Genomic DNA, 18,912 nt, shown 5'->3' on the forward strand with positions numbered 1-18,912 from the left:
AAGCTTGGTGTAAATTACCATACCTTCCCTGCCAGCATTATAATACCCTCCATGTGGAAGTTAATCATACTGTATGGCAAGTGTAATACAGCCCTATGAACAGCATGTAATATAGCCTGGTGCTGAGTATACGGGCAGCTTTAATGCTGCCAGTTTACAGTGCAGTTCCTTTGCAGCCAGTATTAAGCATCCCTGATGTGTCAATGAAATGTGCAGGCTAGTGATATGCACTATAATTGGTTACTAGCATCACTTATTTACTGAAGTCACTAATTAGAAATGACTCAAACAGACACCTGATGAAGCACTAGTAACTCACTATATTGTATGTCATTTGCAGCTCACAAATGCACCATTGTCTCAGCCATCTCAAAGCAGTGGAATATCCAATGGTGTGTTTGCTGGTAAGCGATTGGTTGGACATAAGATGGAAGAAGTGGCTTTGGCCCCCCTGGCGTCACCTTATCTTGTTTCAAGAGCATGACAGTAGTTACCCCCATTGCCATCCCTCTGGACAGTGGAAATAAGATTATCTTTGGGATACAGTGGGATGTACTGAAGTGTGCATGATTGGCAGCTGTCAGTATGACATACAGTCAGACAGCAGCCATGCACATGGAGGTCTCCATAGACATTCTCTCAGGTGGTGCCAAAAGATTGAGAAGGATTGTACCCCAGGCTTTTCCTTGGGAATCCAATGACAGACTCTACTTGTATCTTGCTAAGTGTACAAAGTCTGAAATAAAGCAGTATATAATGCCTATACATCTACTTTGCTATATTCATAATCTATTTGTATGATTATGTTCCTTTTGTGCTCCAGGGAACTGGATTACTTATAATAACTACAGCTATCTCCTCTGTCACTCAGCGTGACTCTGCTCAGCTCACATGTTCTTTCTCATACCTCATGTGATGAAGCTTATCTGTCATCACGGAATGACGTGTTATGTTTTCTAGGGACACTGCCTGATATACCATGCATTTACATTTTGAATATGATTAGGAAGAAAGACACAGTGGCCCTAATATACATTTCAGTGGTGGAGATATGGGAGTTATCAGAATACTGGGTAAAGGCACCTCCTAAATATACTTTATTGCAATACTAGGTGTCAGCCTGTACTTTAGTCAGAGAGCATCAATTTGGACTTTGTGGGATAACAGGCAGCATCCACCCGTACAAGCCTTTGACATAGATGCAGGCAGTGATTGGCTGATCAGCATTTCAGCTTACTTGTGATGAGAGTGACTGGCAATTAATCACTGTTAATATTAGGCTTTGTTTTATTGAGTTACAGTAAATCATTAGTATGTTTTTCTTTATGACTGTTTGCAAGACCACATACTTGGTTTTCTTACAGCGTACTTATTCTATGTGCAAGAGTTATACCTCTAGCTTGTAGACTTCAAGTTAATTAAAGTGTGCCATAGCCGTGAGGCATCTGGCAGCTCCTCCTCTCAACTGGGTTTATTATTGGCACACGGGTCCCGTAAAATCAGTCTTACTTTAGGGTGTTTTTAGTTGTAACTTTTTTTATTTGGGGGGGGGGGGGGGTTTCATGAGCTAAGCATAAGTTCATATTTTTTTGATAATAGTCATAGTTATTATACTAAGGGGTCAATTCAATAAGGCGCAAACGGGGCAAAGTGCAGTTGCCACACCATGGAAACGAAGGCAGGGGCACCTCATCTCACCACGGACTTGCAGAGTCAGGGGGCTAGAGTGTGTATGGCGTGTGGCACTTGTGCCAGGAGCTAACTCGCAGATAATTGAATTGACTTCTATGTGTCATTCTTTACTAATTGCAAGTAGTTTTGCAGACATCATACTGTGTATATCTCCATAAATTATATTTATTTAATATGTCAATATATTGCCTGTATGTGGCAGTTGTACAGTAAAGTTTGTATAGTTTCAGCATAAACAACCTATTATAAACTGATACATATTGCCAGTATTGACATGTATCTCACATAAAACAGGTTCAAAAGATTGCATATTAAAATAAGCCAATTAATAAAAACATACTCATACTATTATAAGCATTAAATAGGTCAAACGTAGTAGTAAACAGTAACAAGCTTTGTGGGTCCTCTGCCCTTGTAGCAGCCAGTCTAGGTAGGTGACCCAAACCTGCAGACAACAATTGTAAATCCTGTTTATCCCAGGTCGGCACTGTCAAAGTTAGAAGGCACTGCGCTATTCTGTGACAAGACCATTAGCGCTATAAGTAAAATAAAGTCGTAATTTGCATTAACTTAAAAGGCGATCATGTAGCCAAGTAAAATGCCATCTAAACATTTACATTATAAAATAAATACACTGTTGGAGTGGTACGGTGTAGACATCTGGAGATAGATGTGTAAATAAAAAGGTTGCAGAGCCTGTTTGTATTATACACATTGATCGTTTGAATTTCCCTGTTTATTCGCAGCTGCAAGAAGCACTGATGAGCAGAGAGAGAGAACTGGACACACTGAAGTTGGACGCAGAGCTGTTGGAACAAGCGTCGCAGGCCAGGATAGCTGAGAAGACTGCAGGTAACACAAAGGCTTAGTCTTGCGTAGATGAGACGTGGTTGCAGAAATGACGTGGCTCACTTAATGCTGGCTTTATTTACTCAGGGAGGGGAAGGAATAACTTTTTCCTGGACTTTTTTGGGGCGGTTTTAAAGTGCCTGTGTGGCTCTGCGTTGAAGATCCTGGTATTGGTATTAGTGAGAACTCTACCTGCATTCATGATGATTTGGGCATTAAGCGTGTTAGCACCATGTCAATCCAATCACAAAGAGCTTGTTTGTTTAGTTGGAAGGTCTTGAGCAAATAGAGTACGAGAGGGGGAGAGGGAGGAATAACAGCTTGGATCATACGCCATGATCCATACACGTCACATTGTCACTTCGTGGCATTTAGCAAATTGCTATTGTGTTTATATTTTTATGCCTGTGTATATGCACACTTGTGTATCTAGAATGAATTTAGACCGTTCTGAACGGAATCTTTTTGGAACTCAAAATGCATCAATGGTACTGAAATGCAATTTTACAGAACAGTATACAGCATAGATTACTAATAATAATGCTTATAGTATATATTTTATATAGGTTTATATATATATATATATATATATATATATATATATATCTCACTATTGTACAAAAGGGTTTAACCTCTTAACATTTTTAGCAGCCAAACATGTATGCCAGTGATAGACAGCCTGATAAACGTCGAGGTCCACCTAGGGCGGCTCTCTATTCTTCAAAGGGGCTGCATATTACTCTTAATCTCAGTAGAAAGTTAATTTGATAAATTTAATCAATGAAAGAGACTTCTATCTGTAATAAAGTTTCAACAGCCCTTTTAAACAACCTTTACAACTTTTAAAAAATAAGTTGACAAAGCAGGAAAAAGCTGGGGCCTGTAAGTGAGGGCTTAGAGGGTAGCCTGTTGCCCATTACTCATATATGGTAATTATGTCTGAGTATAGGTTTGATGTGCAGATATTTTACACTGGTTCATATGCCCGACAGTTTAGAGTAATATAAATAATAGATCATGCTCTGATCTACGCGCGCCTTGGTGTGCGTTGTGAGGCCGAAGGTATGCGTATATCAGAGCACGATTGCACACCAAAAGGTGGCATAGCTATCTTATAAAATGGTCCTGTTCAAGTTTTTAGAATAGATCCTCATTGTATCAGTCATCTTTGGTGAGGATTGATGTCCGGTCCTTTGAGTTATGTGGTAATTCTAATATTTGTTTTGTACATGTTGAGGCAGTGATGTGCTTCTTATCTTTACATAGTCTCTCTGGGCTCGATTCAATTCAACGTGAATTGAATAGCGCCGGGAAGGAGCTCCCGGAGCTATTTCATTCAGAGTTCTGTTAATCCTGACTAAGGATTTCTTCTCGCATTCCTCCTGGGGTGCAAGCAGAAATCCAACAAAACTACAGGCGCAATGCTGTTTTCTGCCCTTAGCGCTGCGGAAACAGCATCGCGCTGGGCAGATTAGTCGGAGAATGCCAGTTCCCGCGACTAAACAGCATGTTTGGGGCGCGAGAACGTCATTCTCCGTCAAAACAGCATGCTGAATTGAATAGCTCCGGGAGCTCCTTCCCAGCGCTATTCAATTCGCGTTGTTTTCAATTGAGCCCTCTGTGAGTGATAGTATTGTTTACATTAGGGGAGTGATACTGCTGTGGCTTTGTGATTAGGTTTTGGTCACAGTGGAAAGTAGTTCAGGCGTGTTGTCATGCTGGGAGGTGTGCAGTCATCAGGGGTGTATCTAGGGGTCCGAGCGCCCCTGGCAGAGTAATGGACTGGCGCCCCCCATATTTTCTGAATAATTACACTCTGCACTTATAACGTCTCTACAGCCAGCCCTCCTTCTGTATCCCCAGCCAACCCCCATGTTTTATCAGCCAGCACCCCCTTTTGTTTCTTCAGACAGCCCCCTTTTTCTCTCCCCAGCCCCACCACCCCCTCCTGTCTCCCCAGTCATCACCCTCCTGTCTCCCCAGCCATCCGTTTCTCTCTCCCAAGCCATCCCCCTTCAGTCTCTCCATGATCAATATTGACATTTCAACTATGTTGATGTCATAATGGTCGACATTGTGGTGTTGACTTTATGAGTACATCCCCAACAGAAGTAGGTTACAACCCTTCATGGGGGCAGGCTGAAAGCTAAGACTTGTCAGTTTCATGTCAGTATGGCCATATATTCCCTGATGTTACAGCCTCTACTATCCTTTTTTTAAAGTAATTTCCCCTTTCTGATATTGCAATAAATGTAATTGGCATATAGTATATTGCCTGCCTGTAATGCGGGGCTCCAGTCCTTGGCCCCCTGGATCCAGCCCCCAGCTCAAGTCCCTGCCCCCAACCATCCAGCCACCGCCCCCCGCAGCTCACAAATACTTACCAACTTCAGCCTGTGGCTTGGCGGCTCCTCAGTGCAGCAGCGATGATGCGCACATGACGTCATGACGTCACGTGCGCCTTGTTGAAAAAAAAAAAAAAGATTTATTAATTTTATGTACCAGGCGGCTACCCGGACCTTGACATATAGGAACCAGGGGAATACCCGGGACTGCAGTCCTGGCGGCCCTGTCTTGATTCTACCCCATGGGCGAGGGGGGCACCCCAGATGGCGCCCCCCCTTGGCCGGTGCCCCTGGCGAGTGCCATCTTGGCCAATGGGTAGATACGCCCTGGCAGTCATGTAAGTGGGATTCCTGTTATTTTATCACACCATTTTATATCTGTATATATTGCACAGTTGTACAGATTACATGTGAGTAACCTATAAAGGGATTACCAGCAGGCCTAATTCCTGACCTTGGAGCTCCTTGGCAAGGAAAAGTGGGGAAGGAAAGCAGCTTTGTAGTATGTTAACTGATTGTCTACGAAGGATTGTACTGACTGTTGTGTGATGTCATTGTGCACTCAAAAACCTTAAACTTAATTTAAATTAAATAATTTTTTAGGCTTGCAAGCCCAGTGTTTGGACTATGATTGCTGTACTATCCTGCGTTAACCTACAGGTTACAAAAGTATTTTGGGGCATTAGGAGATGGGTTTAGGAATGCAGTGGGAAGGAACTGGGGACAGAGAATGCAGAGTGTGTGTGGGCCCAGTTGAGAGGTTTGATTGGATGAACAGTGCAAACAATCAGTTTATTAAGAGGTGTGACAAGGCTCCTCCTACAGAGAATCCAATGGTTCTAGGGGCTGGAGAATTGGTTCACAGTATAATGTAATCGATTATAAATTCTATTCAGTAAATACTTCAAATGTGATTTATAAGAGAAAGATAGAAGTGGGGTTCACTTTGCTTCCAATAAGAATAATTTATCTGCACTAAGAGTAGTTGCAAGATTAGCTTTTAAGTGTGTTTTGGGGTTCTTGGTATCAATCTAGGTAGCAGGGATATGGAGGAAATCTTGGTACAATCTGGGTAGCAGGGATATGGAGGAAATCTTGGTATCAATCTGGGTAGCAGAGATATGGAGGAAATCTTGGTACAATCTGGGTAGCAGGGATCTGGCGGAAATCTTGGTACAATCTGGGTAGCAGGGATATGGAGGAAATCTTGGTACAATCTGGGTAGCAGGGATCTGGCGGAAATCTTGGTACAATCTGGGTAGCAGGGATATGGAGGAAATCTTGGTACAATCTGGGTAGCTGAGATATGAAGGAAATCTTGGTACAATCTGGGTAGCAGGGATATGGAGGAAATCTTGGTACAATCTGGGTAGCAGAGATATGGTGGAAATCTTGGTACAATCTGGGTAGCAGAGATATGGAGGAAATCTTGGTACAATCTGGGTAGCAGAGATATGGAGGACAGTAGAAAAAGGAGGGGGGTTTAACCCCCTATTGTTCCTCAGCACACTGAATAGTACCTGCAACAATATATGAAGACTATATGGTCATAGAAATCAGAGATATTAGTTGCATGCATTTGCAAATACATGGGAAGCTGCTAGGCACCGTCACGGCTTCTCTGTCTCTAGCAGTCCCTAACACTAAGGGGTTCACATCCGGGGCGCAGTGCACCCCGAAAAACGTCCAGCCCAGGCCCCCCCCAGGGCATCACACGAAAAATGGAAAAAGAGTGACAGTGCAGTGTAAAGTATAGCTGTGTTAGACTAATTAATGAGTGTTGGAAAAAGGGGTTAAAATATATGTGAATTATTACATGAAAAAAATACAAACATAATATGTGATGTAAAAAGCAACTATGTGTATTAAGCGGTGATGCCATGAGGGGGCCCAGCCAGACCAGCCCCGGGGGTCTTACGCCCGAACGCTCACCCCAAATGTATAATATACCAATTATAAGGCCTCATGATAAAGGCACATATAAATTTTGTCAAATGTAAGGCCTCCTGGTAAAGGCACATCCATAAATGCATCCACATTGAGAGCCAGCTTACCTGGGAGTCACCCCTGGGAACTCCAACTAGCACTACTAGAACCAGCATACCCTACTAATGCTGGCTCCTTCATACCACTCATACCAAACAAACAAAAAATGTCAGCTGCTCAATCAATCTAGCAGCACTAATCAGGTGCATGAAAGGGAGGGGTCATACTAAGTAGAAAAAGGAGGGGGGTTTAACCCCCTATTGTTCCTCAGCACACTGAATAGTACCTGCAACAATATATGAAGACTATATGGTCATAGAAATCAGAGATATTAGTTGCATGCATTTGCAAATACATGGGAAGCTGCTAGGCCACGTCACGGCTTCTCTGTCACTAGCAGTCCCTAACACTGAGGGGTTCACATCCGGGGTGCAGTGCACCCCAAAAAAAATCCAGCCCAGGACCCCCCCAGGGCATCACACGAAAAATGGAAAAAGAGTGACAGTGCAGTGTAAAGTATAGCTGTGTAAGACTAATTAATGAGTGTTGGAAAAAGGGGTTAAAATATATGTGAATTATTACATGAAAAAAATACAAACATAATATGTGATGTAAGAAGCAACTATGTGTATTAAGTGGTGATGCCATGAGGGGGCCCAGCCAGACCAGCCCCGGGGGTCTTCCGCCCGAATGCTCACCCCAAATGTAAAATATACCAATTATAAGGCCTCATGATAAAGGCACATATACACTGCACTGCGCCCCGGATGTGAACCCCTTAGTGTTAGGGACTGCTAGAGACAGAGAAGCCATGACGTGGCCTAGTAGCTTCCCATGTATTTGCAAATGCATGCAACTAATATCTCTGATTTTTATGACCATATAGTCTTCATATATTGTTGCAGGTACTATTCAGTGTGCTGAGGAACAATAGGGGGTTAAACCCCCTCCTTTTTCTACTTAGTATGAAGTAAGTAGAATCTAGCAGCACCTGATTAGTGCTGCTAGATTGATTGAGCAGCTGCCATTTTTTGTTCATTTTTTGTTTGTGAGATATGGAGGACATCTTGGTACAATCTGGGTAGCAGAGATATGGAGGACATCTTGGTACAATCTGGGTAGCAGAGATATGGAGGACATCTTGGTACAATCTGGGTAGCAGAGATATGGAAGAAATCTTGCTAGAATCTGTATAGCAGAGATATGGAGGAAATCTTGGTACAATCTGGGTAGCAGAGATATGGAGGAAATCTTGGTAAAATCTGGGTAGCAGAGATATGGAGGAAATTTTGGTACAATCTGGGTAGAAGGGACAAAGAGAGCAGTAGCTTAACTCCAGTGATAGTTGCAACTGATTGATGTATATCTTTCCAGGTCTGTGATATTTGGGGCTGATCCTGAATCGGATGCTGCTGCTACTGCATTAGTAGCTTTTGCCATAATTGCATCTGCAACTTTATGCTAATGTTAGTATCAGCCCTTCCTCTGGTGTACAGCCATGTGCTGAATGCACAGGGCTGGGACACCCACTTTGAGCGGCTGTAATCGAAGCCATCAGAAGCACTACTGGGACTTGCGTCAGCCCCATGCATGGTGCGGAATCTCTGTCAGAGTATGGCCGTCAGTGTACCTAATGGTAAGTGCCTGAGTCTGAAACCACTCCTGCATCACGCCCATCACACTCCCATAATTTGCCCATAAAACAAAATATCTTCGCACATCTGCATGACCACCCCCCAAGAATGCCCAATACATTCCAGAGTCCATGTAGCTCAATCACTCAAATGCAGACACCGTGGGACTCATACGCCAATGCAACGTTTTTGGAATTTAGAGACCAGGAATCATAGCAGGAAGGTATGATGGAACTATATACCACCAATAGAACATTTTAATGGCATTATCTTATATTCTAAATTGTCTTAACAGTAGTTGTCTTCATCCCACTTAAGTTTGTGCAGATATTTACAGTAAGAGGGAAATTTTGCGAGAGCAGCAATAGGTACATTGTGGAAATAATACCTTTTATGCATGATCTGTGATGGTATAGGGCTTCTCATGGGGAATACAATGGTATCACAAGACTGGCATAAACTGATCTGTAGAAGTGTCTCATTTGCAAATATTGATTAAAAAAAATAAATGCAGATTTGGAATGGAGTATCTGGCTTCAATCCCAGGAAAGGTAGGAAAAAACTGCAAGAGAGAGAGGTCATGTAAAAAATTTTTAGATTATATAGGATCCAGTAGATTAAGTATTTTGGTTCGAGGCCTGGAGAGAAAGACAATTGTTCCACATAGGAGACTTATGCTCCAGGTTGGCAATCAGCTTGCAGTTCAGAGTGCAGCAGTCCCATATTGTTAACAAGAACGCTATGTCAGGCGCAAGCCATTTCGTTGCTCTGCCCGTAGAAGCAGAGTATAGGCCTGATATTGCTCCTCTATGATTGCCTATAATCTAACTACAGGGAAAGAGAGTGTCACAGATTGCTCTGCAAAATATAAATCGACAGATTTCCCCTGTAGATTGTAAGCTTGCGAGCAGGGCCCTCTTACCTCTATGTTTGTCTGTTATTATCCAGTTTTGTTCTATTAATGTTGTTTCCAATTGTAAAGCGAAACGAAATATGCTGCGCTATATAAGTAACTGTTAATAAATAATGAAATAAATAATAATACTTCTCAGACTTTGAATGCTGGACTTTGCCTACTCTAATGGGCCGTTATTTTTACTATATTATAGTTGTCGTTAATGATGCACTGTGTTGATTTCATTTCATGTAATTCAAGTTTTGTGCATTCTTTATACTCCTGTTTCTCCCATATTCCCTCCCTCCCCACTACCCTTCTCCTTACACCTTCCTCTCCCCATCCTCACTCCCTGCTCTGTCAGGTGTATTTACTTTGCTGTCTTTGTTTCGTAGTTACAGCTTGTTCTGAAAATAACAAAATCCAATAAGAAGTTGATTTAAAAAAAAAACTACGATTCAGTTGATTTTTTGAGCATTCAGTTGGAAATGTATAAAGGGGCCCGACCGTGAACAGTGAAAGCCCGGCTTGGGACTAAAGATAGGCGTCTAAATACCAATGCCTACCATTAGCCTCACGCCGAAATCCCGATGCCTGGCATACCGAACGTAGATAAGCCGGGCATCGGGAGCTCCTAGCCACGGGGGATGTTTAAGTTTAGGGACTCCCAGCGGCACTTAGGTTTAGGCACCCCCCTGGGAAGGTTAGGCTAGGGAAAGGGGGGGTTGTGAAAGCAAATCATCGGCGTAGAATGCCACTTTATGCTCCTGAGGGTGAGCTCCAATGTCTAAAGCCGCATACACACTAGACAATTTTTATGAACAATATAAACAATAACGATATCGTTCACCGATATATAATTCATATCGTTCAGTGTGTATGCAGTGAATGACCAGCGATGCGCGCTCCCATGGGTCGTTAACAATGTCTTTTGTCGTCCGTACATGCAGGCCATTCTGACAATATCGTCAAGAATTGCCTGTTCAGAGATGTGGCAGAACCTGGGCAAGCCTAACACTATAGTATCTCTGCCCACTTCAGCCTACTGTGCCTTTTCTTTCCTCTGTGATTTCCCAGCATTGTACACTTCTTTGAATTGCTCATCCTGCCCACTGTAACCTACCTAGTGTAGCCTAGATGGCTGCCCCTCCATGGTACTTTCAAGGGCAGGATTAACAACCTGTGAAACTACTTTATTTATGCAGTGGCTATCTTGCTAGTCACTTTTCATTTTACCCCTGTATGTCTTATTTCCTTATAATGCTTATTGCACATTGTAACCAATGTAGTGCACCCACCTTGGCCGCCTTGCTTGGTAATCTATTGTGTAGAATGAACAATGCATGGGTCTGATGATTTTGCAAGGACCTCTCCTATTATTTTTATAACATTATGTGTCATCTCTCTCGGGCATTGCCTATTCTGCCCATAGTAATTCTATGTAAGTGCTGCCTCACTGATGACCAAATATAGCTGCCGCACCTTTGTGTTATATGCATGGTTTCTGTATTTTATGGAAATTAAGACCTGTATTATGTTCATACTATCTGTAAAGCACATTGAGTCCTCTTGTAGAAAAGTGCTATATAAATAACATTTTATATATATCCTGGTTGGGATGGCTCTCAGGTGCTTTAAGAAGTATCTGCTATGGTGCCCTCCGCCAGGAATCATAATACAGTAGCAAATACAGCGGCACTTGTTGGACTTAAGCACACAAATAATAAATGACTTTCAGACCATAGTTCATGCTTCTAACGTTTTCGGTTTATTAGACCCGTCATCAGATAATACAATGACAAAAGTGTTTAAATCTTGCATTGTAATAGACACCCGGTTTGTCCCAGAATACGCTGGGCGCACGCGTCTCAGTCAGCGGTGAACGCTGAACTTTCGGGTTCAACCCCGTATGACATCAGCAAGCCGTGCCTCCGTTGCCCCAGCAGCCGGGCTCTTGCTTCATCTCTGGTGTCGCATGATGCACCCACGTTTCATTGCCTGTAACAATACTCTGCAGGAACTGCGCTCCCTCCCCATGGTACCGTGTCAGGTGCGCAAGAGACTTTCCCATCCTATTGTTTTTGTGAACTTCTGTAGTTGCTTCAGGACTTTTTCCTATACCCCAGTTGCTCATGAACGATGTTGTGCACAGTACATACTGAGATTTTCAGTTAGTCAGCAATATCACTAACTCAAATGCATCTGTCCTCCTAAATCAGACCTTCAATGCGGCACAATTGCCATCAGTGGTGGATGTGCTGCTATTCTTGAACGTCTGTCCTGCTAGTATCAAAGACATTGCACCAAACCTATTACCTTGACATGATGCTATCACCGTACACCTCAATAAATTTCAGCTGCTGATGTGTCCTGTAAACACAGAAATGTGATCATACTATGCATCTCAATGTTTGAACTTACAACTGATGTTGGGACAGTATGACTAATGAGAGGCCGTGGGGGGAAGCAGTGGTCTGCTCTGGCAGGGCCAGAAATTAAAATAGAATAGAGAACGTTACACAGGTGAGAAGTCTTGATATCTTACTTATTGAACCACCCTCATGTATAGATTATACGATCTTTGTTCGTTTCATCATGGCGGATGAGGAAGACGTGTCTGTGAGATTACGTCAGAGATGTGTGATTGAATTTTGTGTTAAACTGGGAAAAAGCGGAAATGAAACTCATGAAATGTTGCGGCAAGCATATGGTGGAGAAACAATTAGCCGTCCTGCAGTATTTCGGTGGTGGAAGCAATTCAAAGAGGGTAATACGCGAGTGACTGACTAAGCGCGTTCTGGGAGACCAATCACTGCAGTTACAGATTTCAACATTGCCAAAGCTACGGAGATATTGCAAAATGACAGAAGGTTATCTTTACGAGAACTTTCGGCTTCACTTGGCATCTCATTCTAACAGGTTCAACATATCGTGACAAAGGAACTGAAAATACATCGTGTGTGCCAGGTGGGTACCCAGAAATCTCACAGAAGAGCAGATGCAACGATTAGTTGAATCATGCAAGAACACCGTTCGAAACAACAGTCCTGTGTATGGAAACACGCGAATCACCCCTGCCCAACAAATTCTGTGTGATTCCTTTGACGTGTAAAGTCAGGCTTCTGCTGTTCTTTGATGCGCACGGTATGATCCTACAGCACTGGGTTCCTCGTGGACAGATAATTAATGGTGACTACTATGCAAACATCCTGAAAATACATTTGGAGTCATGAGGAAGAAAAGACCACCTTTGCTGAAGAAACAATGGTTTTTGCTCCAAGACAATGTCTGACCAAATGTTGCTGCTGTTGCATGGGCAGCACTGACTGAAATTAATGGGACAGCACTGGAACACCCTCCATATAACCTGGACTTAGCGCCCTGTAATTTCTAGGCATTCCCAACCCTGAAAAAATAACTGCACAGAAAGAAGTTCTCAACAGATGATGAAGTGAAAAATGTCACAGCTGCAACACTAACAGTGATGTCACAAAACAGCCTACTGCACGTCTTCGTATAGTTGAGACGCTGATGTCTGCTCATTCCAGAGGATAAATGAATTTTAATCTGAAGATTAGATTTTCCTGTAATATTTGCACTGATGAGAAGTGTACAGAGAGGTCCTCTGTGCTAGACTGTGGCAAAGGCAGGTACAGTTATAGAAATTGGATCATTTTACATACATCCCATCAGTGTACACACAGACTGACATGAAGACAAGTACAGACCTGTGTGTGTCTCTGTTCATACTGTGGTACAATGAAAGATTGAAGATCTGAAATTTAAGAGACTGGTTAATTGAGTTTGTAGACTTGAATTAGGTGTTTTGCCTACTTTCCAGAGAAATATGTTTTATTCAATACTCGGCGCCATGCAGAGAGGACTACACATATTTATCTGTACAGCAGCATACTGTGCTGGCACTAGTAACCGTTATATATAGTGACATCATATGTAAACTGTAATAAACCAATTTTTACAGATTGAGGCACTGTGTAGCAATTTTGTTAGTGGTGAAATGCAGCTTATCGTATATTATTCTTTCTTGAAAATAAATTTTTCACCATTAAAAATACCCCTTTGGCCTATTGTAGTGTAGCAAATAGGTGTATATTTACTAAGCATCTGGTTCTAAAACCCATCGCTTTCAATTGTGTGATATGCCCGAAATTTAAAAGGGCAATGCTTTTGTCAACTGTGTTTTGCTAGTAAAACATTGCCCTTTTAAATTTTGATCACAAAACTGACTGAAACCCAATACTTAGTAAATAAACCCCTTAGGGGTATATTTACTAAAGTGCGGGTTTTTAGAAGTGGAGATGTTGCCTATAGCAACCAATCAGATTCTAGCTATTATCTTCTAGAAGATGCTAGATAGATGTTAAGTAGAATCTGATTGGTTGTTATGGACAAGATCTCCAATTCTATAAACCTGCACTTTAGTTTATATACCTCTTAGTCTCATACTTGCCGTTGCAAAACTTTGTACTGATTTGCTCTTTCCAAGTCCGTATTCTTTATATACTGAATGATTATATAGTGCAGGTGAATTGGAAGAATGGGCGGCAGACCATGCAAACGTGTGTGAATACTGCACAAACTGAATGGGATAACTTAGAGCTACCCACCTGTCAGACACCTATTACTCGTCCTAACGCTACCTGCTGACGCTCAATGTTATGTGCTCATAGTGGGGGTCGGTTACAGACCAGAAAAAATATATAATTTAAGTGGCATGTTCCGTGTTTCGCTCAAAATGTAGCTGGAGGCAAATATGTTACATGAGAGGGCTCAATTACAGGTCTTGTAATAGAGGAAAAGTTTATTGTGAGGTTGTGAGTTCGATTCCCACCGTGGCCCAAACTGTGTGGAGTTTGTATATTCTCCCCGTGCTTACATGGATTTCCTCCGGGCTCTTCTGTTTCCTCCCACAAGCCAAAAATATACTGGTAGGTTATTTGGTTCCTGACAAAAAAATGCACCCTAGTGTGTGTGAGCATGTGGTAGGGAATATAGACTGTAAGCTCCAGTGGGGCAGGGACTGATCAGAATAACTCAATATTCTCTGTAAAGTGCTGCAGAATATATGTGAGCTAAATTAATAATTGGTAGTAAAAAAAATAATGAATATTATATTGTTTCATTGCACTTGATTTGATACTTATTGAGTGGGGGTTGAAAAGTTTAAATTAACATTGCCCTGATTACAATACCCCTAATTACCTCCTCTCATGCCACACACACTGGTCTCCCTTTCCGGTAATGGCCACTTGTACATGAGCCCCTGTCCCTGGATGTGTTTCATACATCTGAGCGGTATATAATTTTCTATCGTGATAAATAGCCACGATAAGAAATTATAATTATCGGGTCTAAAACTTGATCATTAATAAATATGCCCAAAAGTTTCCTACTTAATTATTAATGTGAGCCTTTCTATATCATTTCTCATTAATTAAATGTATGATCTTATGTAGACTATATCATTCAAATATGTATGTTGTATTTGGACATATTTGATGGGTTCAGGATGGTTTAAGAAAAACAAAGGTAGATTGTAAAATCTACTTTAGTAAAACAATGGATGGAGCCTCTGGTTATTACTAGGTGTCTCTAACAGACTGTACAACTCTGTGTCAATAGCATGGATGCATTCAGTACTAAAAAAAGATAATAGTGTAATGTTATTCTCACCCCTACAGTATCAAAGATATTGTTCCTGTGACAAGTAAAAAAAACATTTTACTCACTATTTCCACTTCATTATAGGGCATCCTGAACTTATAAACCTCCAAGCATGCCTGTCTTTGTGTATGGAGTTTTCTCCATACTATATTCCTGAGAAGTCACAAGAACCCTTACATGCTACATGGTGACGTAGTGAGTGGATCTCATTACAAGGCAGGCTTGTGCTTAATTACAGAGTGCAAAAGTTTGTACCTCCCAATGAACTCCAGATAGTTGTAACCATTGAGGCTATCGGCACAGTTTCTCTTTTCTCCATGCTTGACTCACTTCTCTCCCCTGTCCTCACTCTCCTGCCCTGAACAAGCCACCTCCGTATACAATGCCTCCCTTACTTCTGCTCTTGACTCTGTTGCTCTGGAAATCACTACTCACCCTCTCAGATCCACACCTCAACCCTGGCATTCCAAATGCACCAGATACTTGCAAAAGGGGTCACGCACTGCCGAGCGACAGTGGAGAAAATCACACTCTACGGCAGACTTCCTCCATTTCAAATGTATGCTCTCATCCTACTATGCTGCCCTTTCCCTCTCTAAACAGTCATATTTCACGAACCTCATCTCCTCCCAGTCCTCAAACCCCCGGGTCTCTTCACAACCTTCAAATCCCTCCTCTGCCCACCCCCTCCTCGCCTCCTCTCCTCACTCTTTGTCCTTGACTTTGCCACCTACAGATGGGTCCTCATACATCTAGCCTTCTTGCGCATTAAACAGCCATTCTAGTCGCGCCATATCATGGCGTGACTTTGTAGCGTCAAGTGTCTTTTGTGCAACTTTTTACCTTCAAATGCGTCTTATTCGCACAGCGATGCGAATACATAGCACAAACAGCTTCTGCTGATTAAAAAAATAGGCAGCATGCCTATGTTCTGTGAGCGAGTGCGGGTGTATCTGCATGTGAAACACTATGTTACAGTGTCAGGGGCTATAACACTGTAACGTAGTGTTTAGCATGCAACCGCAGTCACACATTCGCATCGCTGTGCGAATAAGATGCATTTGAAGATAAAAAGTCGCATAAAAGATGCTCTGCGCTACCAAGTCACACAGAGCTCCCGCGTTGTGTGGTGTGACTTGTAGCGCACAGAGGATAGATGTATGTGGACATATCTGTACTTTACATCTAAAATTGGCTCCATATGTCAGGACATCATATCCCACCAGACCCTCACCACTTCACCACTTCACCCCCTCCTTTCCCGGACCACCCCTCATCCTTCTCTCCTGTATCCTGGAGAGTAAATTATGGCTCTCATCCGGTTCTCCACTCCCTCCACCTCACCCCTTGACCCTATCCCTTCCTGTCTCCTCCGCTTCCTCTCTCTTTCTGCCTGTTCCCATCTTGCCCACCTCCTCAATCTCTCCCTCTCATCTGGCACTATCCCTACTGAAACATGCCGTGGTCTCCCCATTCTTAAAAAACCTACCCTTGATCCTAGCACTCTCTCCAACTACAGACCCATCTCTCTCCAAACTCCTTGAGCGTATTGTTTACAACTGCCTTACCGCATTTCTTTCCTCCCATTCCCTCCTTGATCCATTTGTTTCTTGCTTCCGTTCTCTCCACTCCCCTGAAATTGCCCTCACAAAAGTCAGCAATGACCTCCTTGGGTCATTGCTGACTTTCAAGGTCCACTACTCTATGCTTATTATCCCCAACCTTTCTGCTGCTTTTGACACTGTGGACTACCCTCTTCTCATGCAAATCCTTCACTCCTTTTTTTTTTTTTTACGTTACACTGCCCTCTCCTGGCTGTCCTCCTACCTATCTGGGCGTCCTTTTCTGTCTCCTCTCATGACTCCTTCCCCCCCCCCCCCACTTCCACTTAAAGTAGGTGTTCCCACAAAGTTCATTTCTTGGACCTCTCCTATTCTCCCTCTATACATCCTCTCTAGGTGAACTCATCAGCTCTTTTGACCTCCAATATCATCTCTATGCTGATGATTCACAGATCTACATTTCCTCCCTTGACCTCTCCCCAACTCGTATCTCCAACTATCTCTCTACAAACTCCTCCTGGATATCCCAGCACTTTCTTAAACTTAATATGTCTAAGACTGAGCTGATCATCTTCCTACCTTCCTGAATAACCTCACTTCCCACAATTTCTTTATCAGTTGATGGCACAACTATCTTCTTTAGTGTCTTGGAGTTATCCTGGACTCCTCCCTCTCCTTCAAATCACACATTCTGCAACTCTCACAGACCTTCCGTTTCCATCTCAAAAATATTTCCAAGATCAAACCCTTTCTCGCCCAGGTTGCTACTAAAACCCTCATCCACTCACTCGTCATCTCCAGATTGGACTACTACCACCTATCAGGCCTCCCTGACTCTCACTTCTATCCACTCCAATCTGTCCTCAATGCTGCTGCTCAGCTCATCTTTTTCTCCAAACAATCTACATCTGCCTCCCCTCTCCTACAAGCCCTCCACTGGCTCCCCTTCCCCTTCAGAACCCAATTCTAGGTTCTTACACTCACCTACAAAGCCTTTACCCACTCCTCTCCCATTTACATCTCTGACCTCATCTCCCTTCACCGCTCCTGTCCGCCCTCTTTGCTCAACAAATGCATGCCGCCTCTACTGCCAACTGATTACTTCCTCCCACTCCCGCCTCCAAGATTTTGCCGTGCTGCTCCCTACCTCTGGAACTCTCTCCCTCTGCCCATTAGACTGTCCACCTCTCTACAAATTTTCAGACGGGTTCTCAAGACCCACTACTTCCTTAAGGCCTTACAGCTCTCATATTAACCCGCTGCTACAATGCTCCTTCCTCCCTGTCTACCCCATCTGTGTCACTCCTGTTTGTCTGCCCTTCCCCATTAGAATGTAAGCTCTCACGAGCAGGGCTCTCTACCCTCTTGTGCTTCTCCTTACTTATACCTTCATCTACTCCTCATTCTCCACTTGGGCATCTATCACTTGATTGCTTATTCCCTGTGTTTACTTGAGTGTTATGATTGCTAATGCAGCAATGTATATAAACCTTGTCCTTGTCCTGCATTGTAGTGTACTGTAAGTCACTGGTTTGTTGTTCACTTATTTATGTACTTTGTAAGACGCTGTGGAACACTTGCGGCACCATATAAACAAAGGATGCTGATAATAATAACCACTTACAGAATTAAAGTGATTTATCCTTTCATTTGGACAAGGTATGAGTGTGGTGGGACATCATAGTCCCTGGGTTCCTCCCTTAAGCCCTTTGGTTGCATGAAGCCTAGTATGGCTTTGAAACACTACAGTCTATGGGACATTGTTGAGCTGTATGGTAGTCATAAGAGGCTAAATAGAGTTATTGAGATGTTACAAGAGCATTTTGGAGATAGAAGTGGCATATGAGGTTGTGTGGCCGCATGGAAAACTGTGTAAGGGCATGAAGCTATATTATTGTATGAGGCCATATGAGGACATGATGATTCCAGCAGACTAATCTAAGCATGTTGCTGTATATACAGGAAGTTCGAACAGTCCCTCCGCAGTGACTGTGTATGACAGACAGTGGCGGCTGCAGTGTGATCCAAAATTTCAAGCAGGGGAGCCACACCAACTGCCAAACATCACCGCCTGGGACTCACTGGCAGTTGGTGTGGCTCCCCTATTTGAATTTTGGACTGTCACACATTTAGCATGCAATCACTGCGGAGAGACTTTCCAAACTCCCTATTGTTACATTGGCACACTGTATTGTCTCCATGTAAATGTTCTAACCCTTCCTTGTCCCTGTGCTAGGTTGGTGACAGGGATCGCCTCATTATTT

At 42.8% G+C, this 18,912-nt stretch overlaps 1 protein-coding gene across 2 annotated transcripts in view; it reads left to right on the plus strand.

The window, feature by feature from the left end:
- Positions 1–18,912, plus strand: part of MIPOL1 (mirror-image polydactyly 1) — a 458,494-nt gene that overhangs the window by 199,079 nt on the left and 240,503 nt on the right. For both annotated transcript variants that reach the window (XM_088471287.1, XM_088471288.1), the window contains one exon: positions 2,439–2,544. In XM_088471287.1, the coding sequence (XP_088327413.1) occupies positions 2,439–2,544 (106 nt within the window). The remainder of the gene's footprint in view (positions 1–2,438; positions 2,545–18,912) is intronic.

This window comes from Taudactylus pleione, unplaced genomic scaffold (assembly GCF_031769625.1).
Source record: "Taudactylus pleione unplaced genomic scaffold, aTauple2 ptg000113l, whole genome shotgun sequence".
NCBI lineage: Eukaryota > Metazoa > Chordata > Amphibia > Anura > Myobatrachidae > Taudactylus > Taudactylus pleione.